The 24611-nt window shown below is 40.6% G+C and overlaps 1 protein-coding gene across 4 annotated transcripts; it reads left to right on the top strand.

The window, feature by feature from the left end:
- Positions 1 to 918: 918 nt before the first annotated feature.
- RAD21 (RAD21 cohesin complex component) lies at positions 919 to 24260 on the top strand. 4 transcript variants are annotated; one of them, XM_052703633.1, is made up of 15 exons: positions 919 to 1078; positions 1475 to 1567; positions 8122 to 8295; positions 10000 to 10129; positions 11474 to 11573; positions 12202 to 12308; positions 13665 to 13868; positions 14458 to 14583; positions 14779 to 14901; positions 16173 to 16396; positions 16750 to 16915; positions 17272 to 17423; positions 18646 to 18795; positions 19824 to 19907; positions 22439 to 24260. In XM_052703633.1, the coding sequence occupies exons 3-15, from the start codon at positions 8152 to 8154 to the stop codon at positions 22628 to 22630; spliced, it is 1902 nt and encodes a 633-aa protein (XP_052559593.1). In that variant the 5' UTR covers positions 919 to 1078; positions 1475 to 1567; positions 8122 to 8151; the 3' UTR covers positions 22631 to 24260. The 4 variants fall into 4 exon arrangements, with proteins under 4 accessions (XP_052559593.1, XP_052559592.1, XP_052559594.1 ...); XM_052703632.1 differs by lacking the exon at positions 1475 to 1567; XM_052703634.1 differs by lacking the exons at positions 919 to 1078; positions 1475 to 1567 and adding an exon at positions 2907 to 2930.
- Positions 24261 to 24611: the final 351 nt, after the last annotated feature.

Raw genomic sequence — 24611 nt, 5'->3', positions numbered from 1 at the left:
AATATGTATTACTTCAGAAGAGTTATTTAATACAGTTCATGTGTTTTGATTTCTTTTGGGCTGAAACCTGTTTCTTGTTCATCCATAATGTTACTTTATGTACTCATAACAGAAGATCCTGCTCCCAAAACAGGCTCCTTATTTCCCCTCTCCTTTTGGCAGTCATGGTCTCCTGCCTGTGTTCAGCTACGGCCACAGTTCTCTGTTTTACAGATTGGCAAATCTCAAGTAAGTAAACAATTTCAAATCCTGTAGAAGTGAAACTACCGCAAAGAAAGAATCACGATGGTTTGTGCAGGTGTTCCCAAAGCTGCCAACAAAGCACAGAAGCAACGCCTGCAGTGCCCCAGATACCAGAAGCACGCTACAAAGCTCAGAGAAAAAAACCTAGCGTGCTGATCTTCTTAAGAAGTAGGTCATAAAGAGGGAATGCGTGTTTCCAGTGAGAGCCATTTTTTACAGGCTAACTAAGAAGTACGCGTCGCTTTCGGGGCTTTGGTGTCTGCTGGGCAACGGCAGATGGGAAAGGCACGAGAAGCCAGGACAGCCCCCACAGAGGAGACCCAGGGTGGGACACCCAACGCGGCCCCAGGCCTGCGAACAAAACCTACGCTTCCTAGGCCCCACCGCTTCCATGGCAACTGAACCCGCCCCATTTCCGCCTCCTGTTGCTCCCCGCGGCCGCCGAGGCGCCGCAGCGGAGCTCGAGGCAATGCGCAGGCGCGCTCCGTCGCCTCAGCCGACCTCTCGTCATCCCCTTCGCCCGCCACTTTCCCGCCCGGCGGCGGGGAGCGGCAAGGCTGGGCGCACGCGCAGTTCTACAGTTCCTACTGGGCGCTCGCCCCGCGGCGGCCGTTGCTCCGCGCAGGCGCGGTGGCGGCGGCGCGGCCGGGCGCAGGGGGGCAGTTTAACAGTAAACATCCTGCCGATTTGAACGGCGGGTTTGGGCGGCAGGAAGGGCCGCGGCCGCCATCTTGTTTGTTTGAGTGAGCGGCTCGGCTGGGCTCGGAGAAGTACAGCGGGTACCCAGCCCGGCCCGGCCAGCCGCCGCGCCAGTCTCCCCCCGCCCCGGACACGGGTAAGGAGCGGCACTGGCCGCGCTCACTCCGAAGGACGGCGGCTCCCTACTGGGTCCGGGGGCGGCCGCACCGCCGCCGCGGCCTGGTGGCGATACGGGCACGGCCCGCGGGGAGCGCGGTGTGAGGTGGGGCAGGCCGTGGCGGGCACGGCGCGGAGCCGCGGGACTTCGGCGGGGATCAGGGGATCGGGGTCCGGCGGCAGCGGGGTTGGGGCAGTTGTGAGTGAGGGTCCGCGGGGCTGCTGCCCTCTGAGGACTTTCTGTGGCTCTCGATGGAAGGCTTCCGCTAAGCGTAAAGCGAGGTGCTGTGTTTGTGTCGGTAACAAAGGAGGTGGGGTATGTGTTCTTCGTTGGCGTGGCACTGTGAGGGTAAAAATGGCTTTTGGTTGTATTCAGGTGCGTGGAAGAAAACACTGTAAATTTAGAAAAGTTGGCATGCAGAGAGCCCCATTGTGTGAACGTGTGTTACCTCATCCTCCGTGCAACTAGGTACGTGAGAAATGGGGAAAAGTCGGAGCATTAGGATCAGGTTCGAGTTGTGAAGGTTCATTTTGCGTGTTTGATATTCTGTGGAACTTGGAAACACCACACACGCTGATCTAAAATATTTACTACAGAGGAAGCTGAGAGGAAACAAAAGAAGGAGCAAGAAGTTTGTCAGACCTACAATAATCTGAAATTGTCATGCAAATTACTGTTGTCTGACCATCCAGGTTGCTGCTACACTACTCCAGATATGATGGTATATCCCCCAGAAGTGAGTGTAGTTGCTCAGTTGATGCGTGAGTTTAACCGTGAGGCAGAATGTTAAGAATCAAGTTTTCTTACAGTCAGATTTTTGGATGATCTGTTGGGGAAAAAATAAAAGACTGATAAAGTCTGTTGTCTTTATTAACTAACATGTTTAAGGAGTGTGTTAATACTTGTTTGCTGCAATTGGATCATTTACTCTTTTGACTTGGAGCCGCAATTTCACTGTCTGGTTTGGGATAGTTGAGGTAGGACCTAAAAACAATCTTTCCCACTGTGTAAATGGACATGCTGGATCTAAATGGTAGGACAGGATACCTGCAAGTAAAATAGAGGTGGGTGGAACAAATGAAGGAAAACCATTCCTAAGGATTGGTAACCTCAGACAATTGAATTAGATGGTGTTGGTGCTGTTCTGGCAGTTTGATAATGTAGATGTGTGGTATATTGTGATTGGAGAACAGTGAATGCATTTCCTACGTAACAAGAGGTGTATTTTAAGCAGTTGCAGAGTAGTAGTACAACCTTTGGCATAGCAAGTTCGAATGTAAGGTGATGGAAAAAGGCAAAACCTGGAGACAAATTGAAAATGCTGTCAGGTTGGACTAGTTCAATTTCATCTTCTGAATAATTGATTTTGTGGACATAAGAAAGTGACTTGTCATTGAACTTCCATAAAGCTGGAGGTGCCACCAAGAAATGTACTAAATATAGAAAAATGTGAGTTAACAACACAACTGTAAAGTTATCGAAGGAAGATGAAATAATGCTGAGAGCACTGAGCCCTAAGGAGTTAGAATCGTAGAATCACCAACGTTGGAAAAGACCTCCAAGACCATCCAGTCCAGCCATTCACCTACCACCAATATTGCCCACTAAACCATGGCTTTCAGTACAGCATCTAAATGTTTCTTGAACACCTCCAGGACAGTGACTCCACCACCTCCCTGGGCGGCCTGTGCTGGTGTCTGGCTACTCTCTTGGAGAAGTATTTCCTAACGTCCAACCTGAATCTGCCTTGGTGTGACCTGAGGCCATTCTCTCTCACAACTGTTTCCTGGGAGAAGAAGTTGATTCCCACGTCATCACAACCTCCTTTCAGGTAGTTGTAGAGAGTGACAAGGTTGCCACTGAGCCTCCTGTTCTCAAACAATCCCAGTTCCATTCATTCCAGTTCCCAGCAGTTTGTAAAGACTGATCCTCTGATCGTTTTTTTTCAGTGCTGTCACGTGTTCAGTGTGCAAATGGAACTTGCTGGTGAGACGGCGTAAATGGTTGCAGGGAAGGTGTAGGCATGTAAGGACTATATGTTGGAGGACTGTGACATAAAAAAAGAATCAAATGGACAACTACAGGACTGAGACCTTCTGGACTTGGGAGGTGTAGGCAGCTCCAGCAGTGGCAGGTGAACAAGGCTGGGATTGGCGTGGCTTAAAGAAAGAGGAAAAAAAAAAGTAAGGGGGAAAAAAAAAAAGCAGAGAATTATAATGACTGGCTGATTTTTGAACTGTAATATGGAAGATGTCTGCTGATCAGTGGTTCACTTTGGTTCTAAATAGCCTTGTGACAGGAATAGAAGTAGGTGATGAAACAAGACTCAACCTATGAACTTGTGTATGTAAACATGGCCTCGTAGGGTAGCAGAAAAGTGGATTTAATGGGTTAGAGTGGAGAAATTCTCATCTTCATAAAGTTTTTTTTTTTTTTAAGACTAAACTGTCAACTGTTATTTTATTACACTTCTTTCTGCGTCTGTTGAAAGATGGTGCTTAACTCTGAGTGCTTTTCAGAGTTTATATACTTATGTTTCAACACACAGAAGAATTTTAAAACTTAAGAAAGGGCTGTCCAGCAGAGAAAGGGAGGTGATTGTCCCCCTCTGCTCAGCTCTTGTGGGGCCCCATCTGCAGTACTGCATCCAGGCCTGGGACCCCCAATAAAGGAAGGATGTGGAGCTCTTGGAGCGGGTCCAGAGGAGGGCCACTAAGATGATCTGAGGGCTGGAGCACCTCTCCTGTGAGGAAAGGTTGAGGGAACTGGGCTTCTCTAGCTTGGAGAAAACTCCAGGGAGACCTCATTGTGGCCTTCCAGTACTTGAACGGAGCATATGAACAGGAAGAGGGAGGGGGGGGAATGCTTACGAGGGGGGAAACAGCTGCTTATGAGGGTGGACAGTGATAGGACAAGGGGGGAATGGTCTTAAAACTGAGACAGGGGAGGTTTAGGTTAGATATTAGGAGGAAGTTTTTCACACAGAGGGTGATGAAACACTGGAACAGGTTGCCCAAGGAGGTTGTGGATGCCCCATCCCTGGAGGCATTCAAGGCCAGGCTGGATGTGGCTCTGGGCAGCCTGGTCTGGTGGTTGGTGACCTTGCACACAGCAGAGGAGTTGAAACTAGATGGCCATTATGGTCCTTTTCAACTCAGGCCATTCTGTGATTCATTCTATGGCTTCATAAGTTTGAATTCATGGCTAAGATGAAGTTTCGCAACTACTGACTGCCCAGCTTTCCTGTTGTTTTTTTTGAGAGGATCAGTTGCTGGGTACTGTAAATAGGAAAATGAACTGTCTGAATGGTATTAGTATCACTTTACATATTCAGTTATTTTTTGTATAAAATTGTAGACTTCAATACTTCTGCAGAAAGAAAAATATTTAAAAATGATGGGATTGTTGAGCAAGGTTTGGGCAGAGGAATTTGAAGACAGTAACATTGACAGTAACATAACAGCTCATTGAAGCAAATTCAGAATGAATTAAAATCAAGCTTAAGCTTTCTTAAAAGCTCAATTGGGCAGGGTTGGGATTTGATCCCAGCTGGTCTTGTGTGACTACATAGTATTCTTACCTTGTTCGTTTTCCTGTCTTTCTTGAAGCTGTAAGTTCTTAGGATGAGTTTTGAGGTCTTGTTCTGTAACTAGTCAATTTCAAAAGTTGACAATGATATCTTACCTTATAATCTTCTTAAGAGCCATCAGCTACCCTTTTGCTTCTGAGGCTTCCTATTTGTTGCTTTTGCACCCAAAGACAGATGTTCTGTGTGTCTGCCTGAACGCTGTGTCTCCAAAAAACCTTCTAGTGCTTTAACGTTGATCCCAACCTTAAATTACATTGGAAAATCTTCCTCCTTTTATGCCACTGCATTAATACATACTGCCCTGTGTATTAAAGGTCAAATAATAAAATAAGGAAAATATTTGAAGGAAGTAAGAGCAGTCCTTGGGTCCTGCTTTAAGCCATTGTGCTGGTGCTCTAAACAACTACAGTTGAAGTGCTGCAGCTAAGACATGCAAAGACACGTTTTGCGTAGCTGATAGAAGCAAGGTATTACAATACAGCAGGTCGGCTGGAATTTCCAAGTGGCAGAGACTCCTTGCTGTGACATGGGAAGGTAGTGCTGCTTTGAACAGAAGTATTATTTGTCATCAGGAGTGCATTTTAAAGTGCTTTAAATGATTGGTACTCTGATGCTCGTGGTTTCTCTTGATGTGTTTTGCTGCGGTGAGGCTTCAGTAATGGGTGAAAAGAAACAGCCTCTGTCAGAAGTTAGTTATATTGGATTCAACTTGCTTCAGAAGTTTCTAAGTACCATACACGTGCAGTATATTCTACCTGCCTGCAAGATGAGTGAGCTGTAGGTTTGAACCATCATTCTGGTACTGAGAGGAGTCAAACCTAAGAAGCAGTGCAAGCACATTGGCTTTTGTGGTGTAATGGTTTTCAGCCTCTGTTCTTTGATTTAATTACTAATAGAGCATACGTTTTAAAGCCCATTCCCATTCGTTAAGTCCCCTTATGGGGGAGTACTTTGACTTGGGCTGTCAGTTCTTTGAAAGACAGAGGTTATTAGCAATTTCTGATTCAAAAAGTCAAAGCAAAAACCCCTCATCTTTGTGGTGTAACTGACCTCCTCGTTTATAGGGGCAACTTGCTTCCCCTCCAAATCTTAATCATTTGTGTTCTGCTAGCATTATCACTTCAAATCCTGGACAGCAGTGATAAGTTGGTCTTCTTCTCATTAGTCCTAAAAGTACGTTCCATGTTTGGCAGGAAATCTTCAGTACGTTTTCAGGCTTACGGTTAAGGGTATGTTTGAAGTTCTGTCATGCCCATGTTACATATTTTAATGATTGCAATGTATTAGTGAATAATTACACCAAACTCTGCGAATCAATGTATGTTCTTCTCCAACTGTTGGAAAGCCTTGTTAAGTGTGTGTTTGCATTCCTCTGCTCTTCCTCCTTGCATTTGTGGGTAACTTACAGGCCTGCTGCTCAGGGTGGTGCAACTTCAGTTACTAAAATGCTGTGCTACAAAGTTATGTCTCTGTGTATTCAAAATCATAGCATCATAGGATTGTAGAATGGCCTGGGTCGAAAAGGACCTCAAAGATCATCTAGTTTCAATCCCCCTGCTATGTGCAGGGTCGCCAGCCACCAGACCAGGCTGCCCAGAGCCACATCCAGCCTGGCTTTTAGTGCCAAAAAGAGTTATGAGACATTTGAAACTGTGTGAGGGACTGAATTGTCCAGTGGCTTTTGAGGCAGCATGAAGTTTTCCAAAAGCCAGTGGGAGGAAGAGGGAAAGAAAGCTCTTATTGACCAAGGACACTTCCAAAGTGATTGTGTTTTGCTTCCTAGAAAAAACTTGCTTATTTCCAGCTTGGCGCAGCGCTGTTCTTAAACCCACACAGTCTCAACACACAGAAATAAGCACCTTTGACTTTTGTTAATTGGCAGCTGTTACCACTGACACCTGTCTTCTGAAGTCATAACAGAAATTGTAATTCTTGCTGTGTACTTTGTTAGCTCAAGCTGAACATGGCCTTTATTCTCTTCACATCTCATGTACTCTGTCCATTCTTAGCTATGGACAGCTGGTGGCCAGCCTTTTTATCAGACAGATAAGTTTGATAATTGTTTGGACAACAGAAGAGTTTCCATTTTGTATTTAATGCAGCAGAAATTCAGGGCTCAAATGGTTGACATTTACTTTCAGGAATCTATTCCTAGATATGCAGTTTTTCATTTATTACCTGCATATGCAGAGGTTGGCCTTGCTTCCACTGAGCCAAGTGCTTTTTATGAGCATACACCATAAATAACAACAACTCTGCTGTGAAACTTGTTTCTTTTACCTGCAAGCTGATTGCAATCACCGAGCTGTTGTCTTGGTGAGAATTTCTCTCTGGCTATCGTGTTTACCAAGGCTTGTGTTTCACTGTGATCCTTGTTTGCTTTAAGTTGTGTTGGTACACATTTGGAAAACATGTTTTTATTGGTTAGAAATTGATGTTCCTTGTGTTGCCAAAACAAAACTGCCCCTACTTACTGAAGTGTTGGAGCTCAAAAAGCCTCAGCTGTGCTTGCTGCATTTCATCTGTTTCACCTTTTCTTCCCCCCTGCCCCGATACGGGTAGTTCTGGAAAAGAAGCTGTATGTGGAGAATCTTCTACCTCTTCGAAGCAAAGTTACTTCTAGCTTGCAGTTAAGCTCAATCAGATGCTTCCTTCTGCAGATATTATTAGCAGCTTTATGTCACAAGGCCTCATGGTGTCCTGCTTCCCCATGGCTTTATATGCTGACGTCTTTATCAGCAGTAAGGAGATACTTGTTAGATAAGTAGAAAACAGGTAGCTGCTAGGTAAGAGGAAGGAAGTCTTACTTTCTGATGGGGGAGGAAGAAGAAAGTGAAACTTTCAGGAAATTTGGAGTGATGCAGTTAGTTTCCTCATCCCTTGCATGAAAAATATGAAATATTACTAAGAGGATTCTGAAATGAGTAGCAGTCTGCTCAGAAATAGAGAGTTGTACTTTCTGTTCTAAGAAAACATGGAGCAGTCTGCAGAGTTGACCACTGTATTTTAGAACGCCCTGTGTTTTGCTAAAACAGCATATAGTGTAGTAGCAGCTGCTGGGAAAGCTGGACTAGAAGGAAATGGAAGAGGTGGAAGACCACTGTGGCTAAGGAAACAGGTACACGTCTGTTTTCATTCTGACAGCTTGGTACTGTTGTCAACTTTTGTTAAATGTATTCAAGGATTTTTTTCCTTGAGTGGTAAACATTTTAAATTTATGTGAATGGTTTTAGTCTGTGGAAGGAGCATTGATTGATCACCTTTCTTCCTGCTTCATATTTTCTTTGCACAGTTAGGTATTACATAACCCACACCTGTAAGTGTTTTGTACAAAATTTTGATCTTAATGAATGAAAAGCAAACATAAGGAGTATGTTTGTGAGGATGTTACTCATCAAGAATTCTTTCCTTCTATTTGCCTTCCTCTTTACAGATCTGCTCTTCGATTTAGACATCTGGGACCATGTTCTATGCCCACTTTGTCCTGAGCAAGCGTGGGCCGCTGGCCAAAATATGGCTGGCGGCCCACTGGGATAAGAAGCTAACCAAAGCCCATGTTTTTGAATGTAATCTGGAGAGCAGCGTGGAGAGTATCATTTCACCAAAGGTATCTATTTTACACTGATGTAATGTTATCTTGTACTGAAAAGAAATTGTTTGTGCAGGTGGTAGCTACTATTTGGATTGCTTAGAATTGCTGTTCTAAAGCATGAAAAGGCCTTTTCAGGTGTGAAGTACTCTTTTGAATGATTCTGAAGATGACTTTCTTGTCAGTTTTCTAATACTAGAGTATCGTGCAGTTTAGTTAGAAAATGTTTTGTTTTGCATAAATGGAGAACTTGTATCTTGATATGTTGTGCGTGATTTAGAAGCAGATGTTTGCAAAAGAGGAAGCCTGAATTTGTGTGCAAAGTTATCTTTTAAAGGCCTTTGTGCTTTCAGAGTTGTTTGAGATATTGTTTATGCTTGTGACCAAAGTACAAAACAGGTCTTTTATCAGCAGCAAAAAGAAGCTAAGACTTAGAATAGCTTGTAATGTCACTGTTTCTGTGAAGATAGGTTAATTCAATAACAATGTTACAAGGTAAGGTAGAAGCCTTGCTTTTGAACTTTTTGGTTTTTTGCTTGTTCATGGAAAGAAAACAGGGACAAACTTGGAAGAATGTAACAGTTAGTGTGAAACTAGGGGGAATTTTGAGGAACTTGTGTTCTTAATGTCTTTTTCTCCTCTGCTGCTCATAAAAATGAAAATACCCATTCAGGAACTGGTGCACTGATTTGGTTATAAATTCTGTCCCTTAAGAGTAAGAAAGTCCCTATATAAAAAAGAAGGAAAATTTATTTTTCATTTCTTTTGATTGAATCAAACCAAACAATGTCTCAGTAATGCTAATCTGGATTTTGGAACAGCTGCCATTATGAAGCAAAGATGCCTATAATACAATTACAGAGATGCTTACTGTTCTAGTACAAAGTCATTTCCTTCAGTGCCAGCCCTGGAAGGATTTGGAGAGGATAATGTTTGTGGACTCAGCTGAGAGCTCATTTCAGAAAAAGGAGGAACTGCTGGGCACTCCTTCATACGTTTAACTTTGTGTAAGACTTTCATCAGTTGCTGTAATGTTAATGTATGCGGTTTTGTATTCATAAAGTTTGAAGGTAGACATTTAAGGTTTAATCTTGCTTCACACAAGTCACCTGTGCTTTCAGACTAAAACATTTAAGAAGAATCCTCTGGAGATTTCCTGTGACTCCTTCAGTGCATGAAGTACTCAATTACACAGCAAAACATTCAGGTTGAGGAGGAAAGCAATTGAACCTAACTTTAATATGACAGTGTTTATGAGCATCTTTTGTCTTCCACTGTTTTACTTTCCTCTGTAACTGAAGGACAGATGATGGAGAGGTAGCACAGCATTCTTTAACCACACTTCAGCCTTAATCACATTATAATTTGTGGCTGTCCAAACTTTGATTAAGTGACAAAGGTGTCAGAAAAGGATATGGGGAATTGGATTTTGTCTTGATGTCCTTTTTTTTTTTTTTTTCTCCAGTGTTTGGAAATTCCTTAAGTGAGATTCTCACCAATTTACAATTTACCTACATTTTCCAACTTATCCTAGACTAACATACAGAGTATCATCTGAAACTGTAAACTTTCCATTTTTTATTTGTTTAGAATTTTCTATTGATCTTTATCTTTATTTGGAATATTTGATATTACTGAAAAACTCATACAAAGCTGGCAAATCTAATCATAGGGAAGAGGTAAGGCTACACCTGAAGCACTAATTGTACAATCTTCTTTTAGGTGAAGATGGCACTTCGAACTTCAGGACATCTCTTATTAGGTGTTGTCAGAATCTACCACAGGAAAGCAAAATACCTCCTTGCAGACTGTAATGAGGCCTTCATTAAGATTAAGATGGCTTTTCGTCCAGGTACCTATCTTTGTCCAAGTGCTTCTAAAGTTTTATAACCCTTTTTAAGGTGATATGAAGTTCTACTTCCTGTTTGTGACAGAATAACTACTTAAAGTTGTATAGGATAATTACAGGATAAGTTATTTTCCTTAGTGTTGCTTCAAGCTGGCTATGTGAATGAGTTGTATGATGAATTATTTTTTGACTGAATTCTGAACAAAATCTTTTCCTATTGGGGCTGATTGAGTAAAACAGTCTCAAAAAGCGGCATGCTGACTTGAAACAATTTGAGGCACTTGTCTCTGTTCTCAGTTTACTTTGCAGCTTAACCATTCTGGTGTTCTTCTTTGCTCTGAGATTTGCTTACATGTTTTACCAGCTAACAGCTACAAATAATGAACTGCCCTGCAAGCAGGGCTAAGTTTCTTAGCTGCTAGCCAAGGACTATGACAAGTAAACTTGTGGAGTCGTGCTTGTTCCTGGTACACTGTGGATGGTGATTCTTTGATTATCCATTGTGGAGGGGAACAGAGTTGGCAGTGTTTTTGAAGTATCAGTACCTCAGAATGGCCTGTGTGGGTCAGAAGGCAGAACATGGAGCTCAGATCTCCCGCTGGTGACAGAATAAATTGAATCTGCATTTTCCCTGCAGATGTCCTGACCTCTAAGCTTTTGAATTAAACAGGGGCAGTGTTACTACTGGCTCTACATAGTATTAGGTTACTACTTACTGCTGGTTCTGTTTTTTCTGTGATGATGCCCATTGAATAGCAGATAAAGTATCTCAGGAGGATAAAAAAGACAACAACCAAACTGATGTGATTTAGATCATCTGGCTGTTTTCAGTGCAGAAGCAGAAGATTTGTGTGGGTGGTTCAAGTACTGTGCTGGGATTTCAGAAGTTAATTGAATTGACTACATGACCAGAAGCAGAGTAGTTACTGTGTTGTCACTGCTTAGCACAAACCACATGTAGAACTGTGTATCTCATCTGGAGCATCATGATCAAACAATTTCCTACCAGGTACCTGCATTAACAGATAACTGTGCAGTATTCTGGTGACATAAAATGCTTGCACTAGCTGCATGGCTCAGCACTGTGCTACACAAACATTTAGTGACCCAAAGCTTGCAGTTCTTGCAGGGTTATACGGTATGACAGCTTGATAAGTAGGAGTTTTGTTGCTAGCCTGAATCTCAATGCTAACATTATCTAAAATTTCTTCATAGGTGTTTAGCATGGTTTCAGCTCAACAACTGAAAGACAATAAGTTTATGAAGGTACAGCTTCGGTGGAAGCACAAGGAAAAATGCTGTCCTTGAAAGGAATGGGAACTCATGCCTGAGTGTTTTTCTCTGCAGGGGTTGTCGATTTGCCTGAGGAAAACAGAGAGGCTGCTTACAATGCTATTACCCTACCTGAGGAGTTCCATGATTTTGACCAACCACTTCCTGATCTAGAGTAAGTTGATGCTTTTCTTGTAACTTCTTTATGAGTTATCTGTAAACATGGCAAGTATACAGCTTGAAGACTTCTTAGCTTTTAAGAAATAGGGGGGTTACAAAGGCTACTGTTTTATGTATTGTTTGTAATGGAATTTCTGGGATGTGGCTTGCTTTAATAAATAGTCTATTTGGCTTGTACTCAGTTTGGATTATGTAGTAAATTTCAGTTAGAAAAAAAAAAAAGCTTTCCTAAGAAAAGTGCCTTAACACACAGCTGAGTATTAACTGAATACATTTACTAGGTACGTTGTTTTTTTTTATATAACTGTATTAATAGCTCTCAGAGTTAAAAGGGAGCAGTGCTGTTTTTAGTTATTAAATTGGCCTTAAAATTAGTGGCCCTGCATAACAAGGGTGAAAGAGAGGACTGATACATTTTCCAGAAGATGACACAACTTGAGTTGAAGGTTTTATCCTTTAATAGTCTCAGTGCTTCAAGTAGGATATTCTGTTCTGTGTTTGTCATCCACTTTTTCATTGATTTAAATGTATAGTGAACTGCTTAGGAATTCCATGTTTATCTGTGGATTTGTTTGTTTATTTTTTTAATGGAGATGTTAATAATTGCCTTTTGTTTGTTTAAGTGATATTGATGTGGCCCAGCAGTTCAGTTTGAACCAGAGTAGAGTGGAAGAAATTACAATGAGAGAAGAAGTAGGCAACATCAGTATCCTCCAGGATAATGACTTTGGTAAAATCTTGTGCATTATGTTGTTCATAAACTAGTTTTGATAACTGTGAAGTTGTAGTCTTGCAATTACTAGAGAATTTTCCTGCTAAAGTGCAAAAACAAAGTAGATCAAACAGGATGTGTTTCCATATGTTTAGTTTTTATGTTCTTGATTTTTTCCAGGAAGTCTGCCCTCTGTTACTCAGCATGCTCCTAGCTGCTTACCTAAAGCTGAAGAATGTTCTGTCACATTAATTAGTGAAATACTGTATCAATTTTAATATGGTATGATATGAAGAAGTCAATTGTCACTTGAATTCTAGGCATATTTTCAGTCAAAAAATGCTAGGAGCTTTCTAAAGCTGGAGCAGTTGGTGGTGACAGGTTTGCTGATGCTCCTTTCAGTGTGTGCTCAAGGATGGTGTTCTAAGATTTGAATCAAAACCTGAAAATATTTGGAACATATTTACCTTTGGGTAGTGAAAATGAAATAACATCTGTAATTTAAAAATCTTATTGAAAGTGTAGTCTGAGCTTTGATTGTTTATTTGATATCAGTTTGGTGTCTGTACAAACTGTTTGGTGTCTGTTTGGTGCAGCTCGGTCTCCAGGCATAGGATGTAAATTTTGAGTAGTCTTTATATATAAGATCCTGCTAAAATCTGTTTCAAAAAGGTTTAAAGTGGAGATGTTTTTTCTTGTAATTGTTTGAACAGTATTTTTGCTGTTAGTATTGATGAGCATTATTTAAGGCCACAAAAATTATTCAAGTGATAAAACATCTCTGCTATGAGGACAGGCTGAGAGAGCTGGGGCTGTTCAGCCTGGAGAACAGAAAGCTTCAGGGAAACCTTATAGCAGCCTTTCAGTGTGTAGAGGGGTGGGCTGTGAGGAAGAAGGCAGGATCTGGTGGGATAGGACAAGGGGAAATGGTCTCAGGCTAAAAGAGGGAAGATTTAAATTGGACAGAAGAAAAAGTTTTATAAAATAAGGGTAGTGAAGCACTGGCAAAAGTTGCTAAGAGATGGTGTGGATGCTCCATCCCTGGTGACATTGAAGGGCAGGCTGGGCAGTGCTCTGAGCCCCCTGCTGTAGCTGTAGGTGTCCCTGTTCATTGCAGGGCAGATGGACCAGATGACTTTTAAAGGTCCTTTCAACTCAAATGATTCTACAATTTCTTCTATTTTGCCTATCAACTCTGAAATTAAAGTAACTCTGAAAATGTTTGTTTCAATATATATTTTGCACTTGATGAAAAATTACAGGATGAAAATGATGAAAAGGTGTGGTCTTACAAGTGAGCCTTCCTAGATGGGTTAGCTGGGTCCCTTGCATACCGGTTCTTCTGTGTTTACAGCTGTGAAATCATTTTTGCAGGTGATTTTGGGATGGATGATCGTGAGATGATGAGAGAAGGTAGTGCATTTGAAGATGACATGCTAGTGAGCACCAGTGCTTCCAATCTCCTACTGGAACCTGAACAGAGCACCAGTCACCTTAATGAGAAAGCTAATCACCTGGAGTATGAAGACCAGTACAAAGATGATAATTTTGGAGAAGGAAATGATGGTGGAATATTGGGTATGTTTGAGAAATTAAAATATTTTTCCTCTATCCTATGTTGTACCTTAATACTTTTGGGGGGAGGAGGTTGTTTACTGCGTTACTTGGATCCTCTTAAGTTGTGCTTTCAGCAGTACAGTTCTCCTTTATGAGTGCTGTAGCAGCACAGACGGTGCATTCCAGGTGAACTGTATGTTTTTAAATGAAGTAAAATTAAGTCATCCAGAGCTTCCCCATTCTGTAAAGCATGAAACATTCTTTAGAGAACAATATACAAACAATATACAACTCTGACTTCTTCCAGTGCTTTGGTTCATATGTTACAAGTTATATTAAATGCTTCCACTTGAAGTACTAAGAAGCATAGCAAGGTGCAAGTATGTGGCAGGTGTATTGTAATAAAGTTTATGTTGCGAGTTGGAGCTGAAATTTGCCTTGGAATGTGCCTTGTGATGACTTTCACGTCAGCATCAAAATATAGATTTCTCTAACTTCTGCACTCTTTCTCTACGTTCTCCTAAATTTGTCTATACTTCGTTATAAATTTGTTTGCACTTTGTGAATTTGCGGAGACAAAAGGGATGATGTTTTCATACGGTCGTTTCAGATGACAAACTCCTCAGTAATAATGATGGTGGTATTTTTGATGACCCACCTGCACTCTCAGAAGGTGGAGTAATGATGCCAGAGCAACCTCCCCATGACGATATGGATGATGATGATAATGTGTCGAGTGAGTATAATCTAAGGCTAGAACTTGAATTGGTTTTACCAGTTTAATTAAGAATCTAATTCCTTAGAAGTATGTTGAGCTGAGTGTATGTATGAAATGTGTTGGACCATTTTAAGATGTGGAGGGAGAGGATGGAAAGTGTAGCACTGTTTTTATTTTGATATTATAGTGCACTGTATTTGTTCTTGCTGACAGTGGGTGGACCAGACAGCCCAGACTCAGTAGATCCAGTTGAACCATTGCCAACCATGACTGATCAGACAACTCTTGTTCCCAATGAGGAAGAAGCTTTTGCTCTGGAGCCTATTGACATAACTGGTAAGTAAAGTGTTTGGAAGTATTTAAGATAAGATCATTCAGAGCCCACCTTAGTATGATGGAGTAGAAATGAATGATTCTACTTCTCAATTGAGGAAGAAACCAAGGCCTGAGTGCTGAATTCATTTTATCTTAATTTTGGCCTTTTAGTGTTTCTGGACAGATCACTTGTCTCAGTAATCCTGGAGGACACTGGTTTGTAACTTTTGAGGAATGCGTGGAGTTAAAAAGCCACAGTGAATTGGAAAAGACCTTATCATGTCTGCAGCTGTATTGCAGTATCTGTAGTGCACCAGCACTGTCACTATGGTATTTTTGATAGCCAAGAGTGACCGTCTAAGTTGTGAATGCTGCTTAGAGAAGGAGTGGTCTTTTTTTCTAGTGCAGTTGTTATGAATCACCGATCCCAGCAGATAAATCTCTTTATTTGAAGCTCTAGTAAATAGAGAAAAAGACAATTTCATTAATGCAAGAGGCTTGCTTGAAGTGGTGTTGCATTTGGCTCAGTATGAACAGATCCCTGCTTTAACTTAAGCATCACTTAAAAAAAAAATAAAATAAAATTAAAAAATGAAAAAAATCTGTTTAAAAAAAAAAAAAAAAAAAAAAAGGTGGTTTGTTCTGTAATTGTAACCCTGGACTGATTTACTGCTTGACCAGTCAGTAAGCCCTGGCACTGCCCTCTGGTGGTAAGCTAGCAACAGAGGTCCTTAGCTGATCGGCTGGGACCAGCAAAGACAGCATTTTCCAGACCTTCAGGGTCTGCTGCCAGGGGCCAGGCTGTAAACAATTTACAGTAAAGCCTTCTAGAACAGGACAAGAGGTACAGGTATGGTAACCACCCGTATTAATATTACCAAAGGTCACACAGGGCTTAAGGAAAGAAGAAAAACAACAAACCTTGTTACAGTACTTTGGCTTTTTGGCCAGTGGGACCTTACATCTCAGGGATTTGCTCATGGACACCAGCCATACAAACCATGAGGGAGGAGGCATATGCAGCTAAGGATATTGGCAGTTATAAGAAAGATTCAATTACACTACGAGTGTAACAGACAAATTTGTAGGCTGTGGGACTGTATTTGTAGTGAGTAACATTTGATATAGTGCTTTCAGGTTTTCATACCTTCTGGGGCTGACATTTCCTTATTCTTGTGGCTGCATTATATGTGGTCAAGTAAGGCCTATAGAAAATCTGTTTTCTATAGATTTCTACTACAGTTTGGTATCTTGATGAGCTCACCTGCATTAATGTTAAAAAATCTCAACAGTCAAGGAAACCAAAGCAAAGAGGAAGAGAAAGCTCATTGTGGACAGTGTGAAAGAGTTGGATAGCAAGACCATTCGAGCCCAGTTAAGTGATTACTCTGATATTGTTACAACCCTGGACTTGGCACCCCCTACGAAGAAACTGATGATGTGGAAAGAAACTGGAGGAGTTGAGAAGCTTTTCTCTCTGCCTGCACAGCCTCTGTGGAATAACAGGCTACTGAAGGTAAGTAATGCTTTCGTACAAATTAATTTTTATATCAGATGTGTTCAGGGTTTTGCCTAACTGGTAAACACCAGTATTTGAGTTACAATCTAATTGTAATTCATCAGTTTTCTTCTTTGTTTTGCTTTTTTTTTTTTTTTTTTTTTTTTTTTTTTTTTTTTTTTTTTAAGAAAGACTTACTAGAAATGACATGAAATACCAATGCTTATTTATCAGTGACAAAATTATTTTTCTTGTTTATAAATGTTGGAGAGGAGATTAAGAAGGAGGAAGGAAAGATGGCACGTGATTGCTTTATGTGACGTAAGACATTGAGAGCTGCAATAGTGAGTAGTTTAACCTTTCTCCTGTAGCTCTTTACTCGTTGTCTAACACCCCTGGTTCCAGAAGACCTAAGAAAGAGGAGGAAAGGTGGGGAAGCTGACAACCTTGATGAGTTCCTTAAAGACTTTGAAAACCCAGAGGTGCCCAGAGAGGAACAGCAACAGCAGCAGCAGCAACAGCAGCGGGATGTCATTGGTTTGTTTGTCATCGGTCGTTTGGTCAAAGATGCTCTGCTTTCCTTCAGAGCTTGCTTCTTTCTTTTGTTCTTAATATTAAGTTCCTAAATATAATGAAGTACTTTAATTGCTTGCTTAGCTTTTTATACAGTCCCTGACTTAAAACAGCGTTTTTTTCTAGAAATAGAAGACAGATTTGGTTTGATCCAGTGGAATAAGTGGGTATTGAATTGGTTTGTATACACATCTGTGCCAGATCATTGTAGAAGCTATGCAATCTATTAGGATACTTCATTCTAAATAGCAGATTTTACCTAGATGCGTCAGTACTACTTGAAATTACATTACTAGAACTGCTTTTATTATGGAATATAGATGAACCAATTCTGGAAGAACCAAGTCGTTTACAAGAGTCAATGATGGAAGGCAGCAGGACCAACCTGGACGAATCTGTTATGCCACCTCCACCTCCACAAACTGGTGTTAAACGCAAACTGCAGCAAGTGGAACCAGAACCAGTGTTACCTGTAAGAATTATTGTGATTTTTTTTTTTCTTTTAGTTTTAATCAGAAGTGGGAAGTATCTTTGAGCAGAATGTGACACAGATTTGAGGTACTGACTTTCTTTGCTATCAAGATACAGTGGAGTAGTAGCAGAATCTCTAAGAGTTTATGGGGTTTTCTAAGCCTTTATGGGGTTTTTCTGAAAAGTTTGTGTAAGCTTTCCCCTGAAGTCTAATTGAGTAGGAACTGATAGTGCTTCATCCAAAGAAAGCCTTCAATGAATAAATTACGTCAAGACCTTCTGCTGTGGCAAGTGCATATTAGAAAGTCTGTGTGAGCTGCACAGATTCTACCTTTTGAAAGATATTCCTGGTAGTTCACTGTTAGCAGTTCAAACAAGATCTATCAGGAGAGTTTTCTCCTGGTATGGGTTATGGGTAGGCTGTTTCATATCTACCCCTTCTATAAAAACTGTGCTGCACTATGAACTCAAACCATATTTTTTAAGGGGGAGAAGAAAAGTGCAAAATTAAAGTTACGCTCTTCCTGAATGCTGACCTGGTGAGAAGGAGCAGTCCTAGATTGCGCAGTGTTTCTCATGTCCATGAACTTGTTATCCCACTTCTCATGGGATTACAGGTTACTCACTGTTGAATGATGCAGATGTTACATGGTCTTATAAAAAGCAGAGCACTGGATGAAATTGGTCTCGACTGTGCTGAAGTGGATAATGTGTTTTGGGGCAACTTGGACTATGCCAACAAGATCAGGTCTCTAGGTAAACATACCTTTGAGGTACCTGCTGTGTGATGCTCTCATACAGAAGTAAATGCTTAGAAATTTTACAGAGTGCCTCGTTCTTAGTTCTGTCCTGCTTGTGTTGCAAGGGACAATATTTTGATATGCTGAAGGTGTCTTATTGACTGAGGTAGTTTGTTCATGTAGCACTGTGTCCAGTTACGTGTGATGATCCAAGAAAATGAGGTCAGTAGTTTTGCTGGGAAGCCTTTTTTCTTAGTGGTGCCATGACTCTTGTTTGAGCAGAGTGTGAAGGATGAAAAATGCAGGTGTGGAGAGCAAACGGACAAAAACATTACCGATCATTTTTCAACACTTCTTATAAATGGCTAAGAGAAGAGTTAGAGAGACTTGGATGTCGTGAAACTGTTTTGTAGTGTCAGCATTCTGTTGTGAAAGCACCAGTAAAGTGATTCTCTGTTTATCTGTTCCTGTGTATTCTTTAAGCATCCACCATCACAACAGCTGGAAATACCACCAGTAGAAATGCCTCCAGAGGAGCCACAGAACATCTGTCAGCTAATACCAGAGCTAGAACTTCTACCAGAAAAAGAGAAGGAGAAGGAAAAAGAGAAAGAGGAGGAGGAAGAGGAGGAGGTAAGAGCAGAGCTCTTAAAAAACCAAACCAAACAAAAAAAAGCTACGTAAAAAGGGTTTGTTTCCCTGGCACTGGTTGATTTTGTATTCAAGAAAGGTTAACTTTTTATTTGGGAAAAGTTAAACTTTAGAAATGTAGCTGTTGCATGTCCATTTTACAAATCACATCTGCGTTCTCTTGGGAGTTAGAGGACACTTCTCTTCTCGAGGTTTGATTTAAGCCACTCTCTCTGAATTTTGATGCTTTATGCAAGAAATTTTGGACTTCGATTTTCTTCGTACTGCAGCAAGCTGTTGCTGTTTGCAGTCAAATGTTGCTTTATAGGAGTACAGTCAAAACTAAGAAATACATCTTGACTTAATTTTGAGAAATGAAAGAAAAAATTGTCCAGGTGGTGTTTTCTGCTCAATTTGAAATACCTGATTTAAGACTGGAAACAAAGATACTTGCATGTGTTGCTTTCATGGTGATTTTTATAATTACAGGCTTTGAAATACAGCTTTCATTTTAAAAGCCAAATGCAATACATCTTCTGTAAATAAGCACTGTTCTGAGTGCTTCGTTGGACATGGTCCTCTCTAACAACACAGCTCCCTTCTGCAGCTTTTAGCAATCTGTTTTCCTTTTACAGTAACTCCATTTCCACACTGAAATGAGAATGTCAGCATTGAATAAAGTTGACAAAATAAAAGAATTGTTGATACTATGTTTAGATTAGATAAGTCTTCTTTCATTAAGCCATCCTGAGTGAACTTCTTTGCATTGCTAGTTGCCAGCATGATGTTTTGAGGTACAGTCATAGTGGCATGCAGCCTTACTAAGATACATCAGCTTAAGCATTTATCTTCCTCTGTCCCATTTCCTACTCTCCTGGCTGTACCCTGAGGGCCAGGTTGTCCATACCTGCTTAGATGGTGTCTGTCTTGGCAAAAAGAAAAAGCTGCACTGATACGTAGAAATACCTCTTGTCAAAGTTGGTGCATGAGAACATCTGTGGTTTTGTAAATGAGAGTCTGGCTACTTACAGGAAGAAGATGGCACAGGGGGTGATCAGGATCAAGAAGAACGGAGATGGAACAAGAGGACTCAACAAATGCTTCATGGGCTTCAGGTACACATTATCATCTGCTTTCTCTTGAAGTAGCTTTTAATGTTTCCACTGGCACTGTTGACCCGAGGTGAAAGTTTAAGTAAAAACTTTATTGTCAGAAGGTAGAGAGTTAAAATATCAACTCTATCACAGGGAGGACATACTCTTGTAACTGACTAAATCATAATGTAACTGCCATGTTTTTTCAAATAACATTTGAAACAAAACTTTTCACCAGGCACACTCTGTACACAAGTAAGATTCCCAGAAATGCAGTTTCTAAAATAACTGAGTTTGTGTTCTTGCAATGAAACCTTAGCACCCCCTGACTTTGAGCTCTGTAAGAACAGGCAAACATCGCCAAGGTTCAGGAACGAAACTGTTTTGTGGGATGTTTGCTCCTAGATGGACAAGTCTGAAATCTTCTGTGCTGCGATAAGCTGAATCTGCAGCAACTGGGGGAATATGACCTTGACTGTAGTGCAGCATTACTTTTCAGCAGGTGGCTTCAGACTGCTATTGTCAGTCTGCACAACAGATAATCTTCTGTAGAATGGATTCTTGCTTGCTAGAACTGAAGGGCTTTTTCTGATAAGAAAATTGAATACCTCTAGTATATATTTGAAGTTGAGTGCAAACTTGTGTCTGCTTGCATGTAGGTCTACCTTTTGCTTTTAAGTCTGGTTTGTGGTTCCTACCCATTTCCTCCCTTAATTATTTTGGCAACTTTGGAGATTGTGGTTTCACTGGAGTGTCAATCCTATCCCTCTAAGCTGGCTTTGTTTTCCAAAGTCATCTTTCTTGGGGTGAAATTAGTCTCCATCTGCTGATAAAAGCTCATTGTCACTATTGTGTCTCCGAGGTTCTGTTATAGTTGTGGGGGTTTTTTTTGTTTGTTTGTTTTTTTTTTTAAAAAAAAAAAAAAAAGTTGCTGATTTTTCAGGCAAGTAAGATTTAGTGGTAATTTCTGTTTTCTCAGAAATACGTGCTCAAGCAAAAGCTTTAAATTTCTGGAGCATGAGCATGTGACATGGAAGACTAATGTGAATAAAGTCTGGTTTTTTTGCTTGCCTGCAAGAATTCCACAAGCTTAAGATTGTTTTAAACTGTTTATATGGATTAAGTCTAATAGGCAGCGAGGCAGCACACTATCACTTCCCCAGTGAGATGGGAGACAATATCAGAAAGCTAAAAACAAGGAAGTTTATGGTTTGATGTAAAGATGGAGTAGCAGGTGAAGTGTAGTTGATTGCACAACCGAAGCAAAATAGGGAACTCGTTCACTGCTTCCCACCAGCAGGCAGATGGTCAGCTGTTTTCCAGTGTAGTAACGCAGTAACTCGAGACACGTCCCACACTCCCTTCCTTTCCCCTTATCCCCTAGATTTAATTCAGCATGAATGTATGGTATAGAGCATTAGCTGATATTCCATATCAGTTGGGGTCAGCTGTTGTGGCTTTGGCTACTTTTAATATCTTTTGCATTTCCCAGCTTTCTTGCTTTGGGGGAAGCATGAGAAACACAAGGCCTCGATGCTGCGCAAGCACCGCTTAGCAGCAGCTGAATCATTGGTGCTTTATCAACCTGTTTTGATCACAAATTGAAGACATGGCACCAGATGAGCTGCTATGAAGAAAATTCATTCTGTCCCAGCTAAAACCAGCTGTCAATTTAAAATCATTTTTAAAGTGGACAGATGTTTAGTTGGTAATGTTCCTTATTTTTTTTCCTCTGTTTAATCATGGATTTCTTACAAGAGCTTCAGAATTTGCCTTGAGCCACATCTAGCTTTGTTTGATTGTCTCCTCCATGTGCCCAAAAAAGGATCAGACTGGATAGCTGAAACGTTAAATCTGTAATGAGACACAAAGTTAGGACCTGCTTAATATGAAGTAATTTCATTTGGCCAGCTTAGTATCTTTTCATCTCATAGATATTCCAAAGTAGATGGCTCTGTTTTAAATTGAAGATGTTAGTAGTTGTTCTAGGCTGCATCCTTTATATTCTGGCCAAGACTTTAAAAAAACAAACAAACAAACAAACATAAACAGCTTTTGGATACTTTCTTTCAGACAAAGAGGATTTTTAGAAATAAACAGGCTTTCACCCAGGGAAAATGATGCCTCTTCACAGAACCTGAGCTCCTGAATTACTTTTTGAAACAACAGTTCATGATTCTGTTTGGTGTTATTTTCATTCTGAGAGATACAAATAGAAAATAGTTGTTCTGTAGTTGAAAAAAAGAAAAAAAAAAAAGTAAGCCACTGGCTGCTGCTATCCAAAGGCTTTGTGTAATACTGCAGTGCTTCTGCAATATGTGGCCTCAACACTGTTGGTTTTCTTTTTTTTTCACCCATTTTGGGGCTCTTAGCAGGTTTCATTTAGGTAAGATCTATGTGCAATTTATACACATGTTGTAGTGTCCCTGCCCAGCGTTGTGTCACAGTCCTTCCTGGCATCCCTCAGATGATAACAAGCAGAATCTTGCCAATTGCTATTCATGCTTGTATGCGTTTTGTAAATGTGCCTTATCGATGTTTGTGTTTTTCAGAGAGCTCTTGCTAAGACTGGAGCAGAATCCATCAGTTTGCTTGAGCTGTGCAGAAATACAAATAGAAAACAAGCAGCTGCAAAATTCTACAGTTTCCTGGTACTTAAAAAGCAGCAAGCTATCGAGCTGACACAGGAGGAGCCTTACAGTGACATCATAGCGACCCCCGGTCCCAGATTCCACATTATTTGAATGGTCAGACACAGCAGAGCTAGTGTTTGTTCACTAGTGCGTACGTGTATTGCCCCTTCTGTAGGGCCCTCAAGACCATCGCAGCAAACTTAGATTTTATTGTCTGTATAAAGTCCTCGTTGGGTTTTCTGGGGGGTTACCTGGGTTTTGTATTTTAAATCGACCACTTAAATTTTTAGTGAAACTGCTGGGGTGGGAGGCTTGAGTTCCAGCTGCAGAAACCAGGCAGCTCAAGGACCCGGATGAAGATTGTGCTAAGAATGCAGAGCAGATGTGTGCAATATTGGTGCATGTAATGTTTGAGTATCATGACAATGTCTTACTATCATTTGACTAGTTAATTCAGTAGTGATATTTTAAAACCTCTACAAGTAAACCTGAATGGCCAACCTATCATCTGGTTAAAAACTGCCAAACTTGTCTAAAATGTTCGGTCTGCTTCTCATAGTTGTGGTTTTTTCCCCTTCCTTAGATCTCTGTGCATACTGTGGGTCTCTTACAGCTGCCAATATGAAAGGTAGTGCCTGATACGTCAGCTTGCTTTGTCACTGCATTTTTGCAGTCAGATTTTTGTAGCCCTTGATGCTAAGGGGAAACGGGTGTCTGTGGAAAGCCCTTCCTGGGAGTGACACCATTGCAAACATGAAAGGACTGAACGTGTGTTAAGCATTTTAGATGAAACGTAACTTTCTACTTATCACCTCATTACGGTCCACTACTGTTAATGGCTAATTACTGTTAATAAGCATCAAGTGAAAACTCTAGCCATTTCATTTAAACCTTCTAAGATATCAAAGTACTTTAGGTTTGTTAGAGCTGTATATAAACTCCAGACTTTTTAAAACAAACTTCTAGATTGTAAATTATCTGATTTTTATGAAGCAGGCTTACAAGGGTAAGGATAAAAAGTTGAACAGATTGCCTCTGTAGAGGTATGACATTCACATACCACCTGTACTGAAAGGGCAACAAGCTTGAATATACAGTGTGAACGGGCATAATTCTGCTTAATTGTGTAGCGTATTAATGACTCTTTGGATATATTTATGGTTTTAGTATTGATTTTCCAGTAATGCACACTCCTGTGTTCCAAACATTTTATCAGATTTGCAAGAGAAGTCCCATTTGGTTTTACATACAAACAATGAAGCTTTACTGTGAGATCAAGTAGTACCAGAAATTATGTGAATATATTGATTATGGAAACCTGTCTTAACTTTTTTTAGGGCAAAATTATTCACACTGAAGGTTCTGGTTTTAATGTGGGCACTTTGTGGTATAATTTAGGGACTGAAATTTCAGTGTATACAGAAGTGTAAAATTATGTGAATGTTTAAAAAAAATAATAATCTGCGACTCCATGATGATCATGTTTTAATAATCCTTGGAAAAGTTAATTGTATAAAATTACTGCAGCTTTATTTTCAACATGATGTGCCTGTAAAACCATGGTTTTCCCCTTTGTAAAAAGAAACATTGTAGATAACTTGAATGTTTAATTATAGAACAGGTCATTCGTTTCTCGTTACACTTTTTAGTCTGGTTTTGTTGCTTTTCAAGGATGATATTCTTGAAAGTAGTTGATGCTGTTATGTATAACTTTTCTAATAAAAGTTGTGTTATAAGCTGTGATGTGTGAGCTCCGTATGTTCTTTGAACACCTTTCACTTCTGTGAAAAGCAAGGACCTTGTATTGCTTATTTTGGTATTAGGAGTGGAAGTATACTGATAGAGCTGCTGGAGAGATTTAATGCTTGAATGTGCAAATGGATTTCCTATCGTTAGGAAGGAGAACTGACTTCAGTGGCCATCCTGTGGTTTTGTTCAGGCGCTCTATGCTAGGAATGTCTGTGGAAAATTAGAGGAGGCTCCATAAAGTGATTCATCTCCATGCCAGTCCTTTCCGAATGCCAGAACGTTTCCAGCCTGAATTCTTTTAGCTCTGCAGTTCTCCTTCTTCTAGAATTGCCTCTGTGAATAT

The sequence above is a fragment of the Tympanuchus pallidicinctus genome, unplaced genomic scaffold, assembly GCF_026119805.1.
Source record: "Tympanuchus pallidicinctus isolate F22 unplaced genomic scaffold, pur_lepc_1.0 scaffold5, whole genome shotgun sequence".
In the NCBI taxonomy this organism is placed as follows: Eukaryota; Metazoa; Chordata; class Aves; order Galliformes; family Phasianidae; genus Tympanuchus; species Tympanuchus pallidicinctus.
Note: the sequence above shows the minus strand (reverse complement) of the source record. Positions and strands in the feature narration are given on the sequence as shown.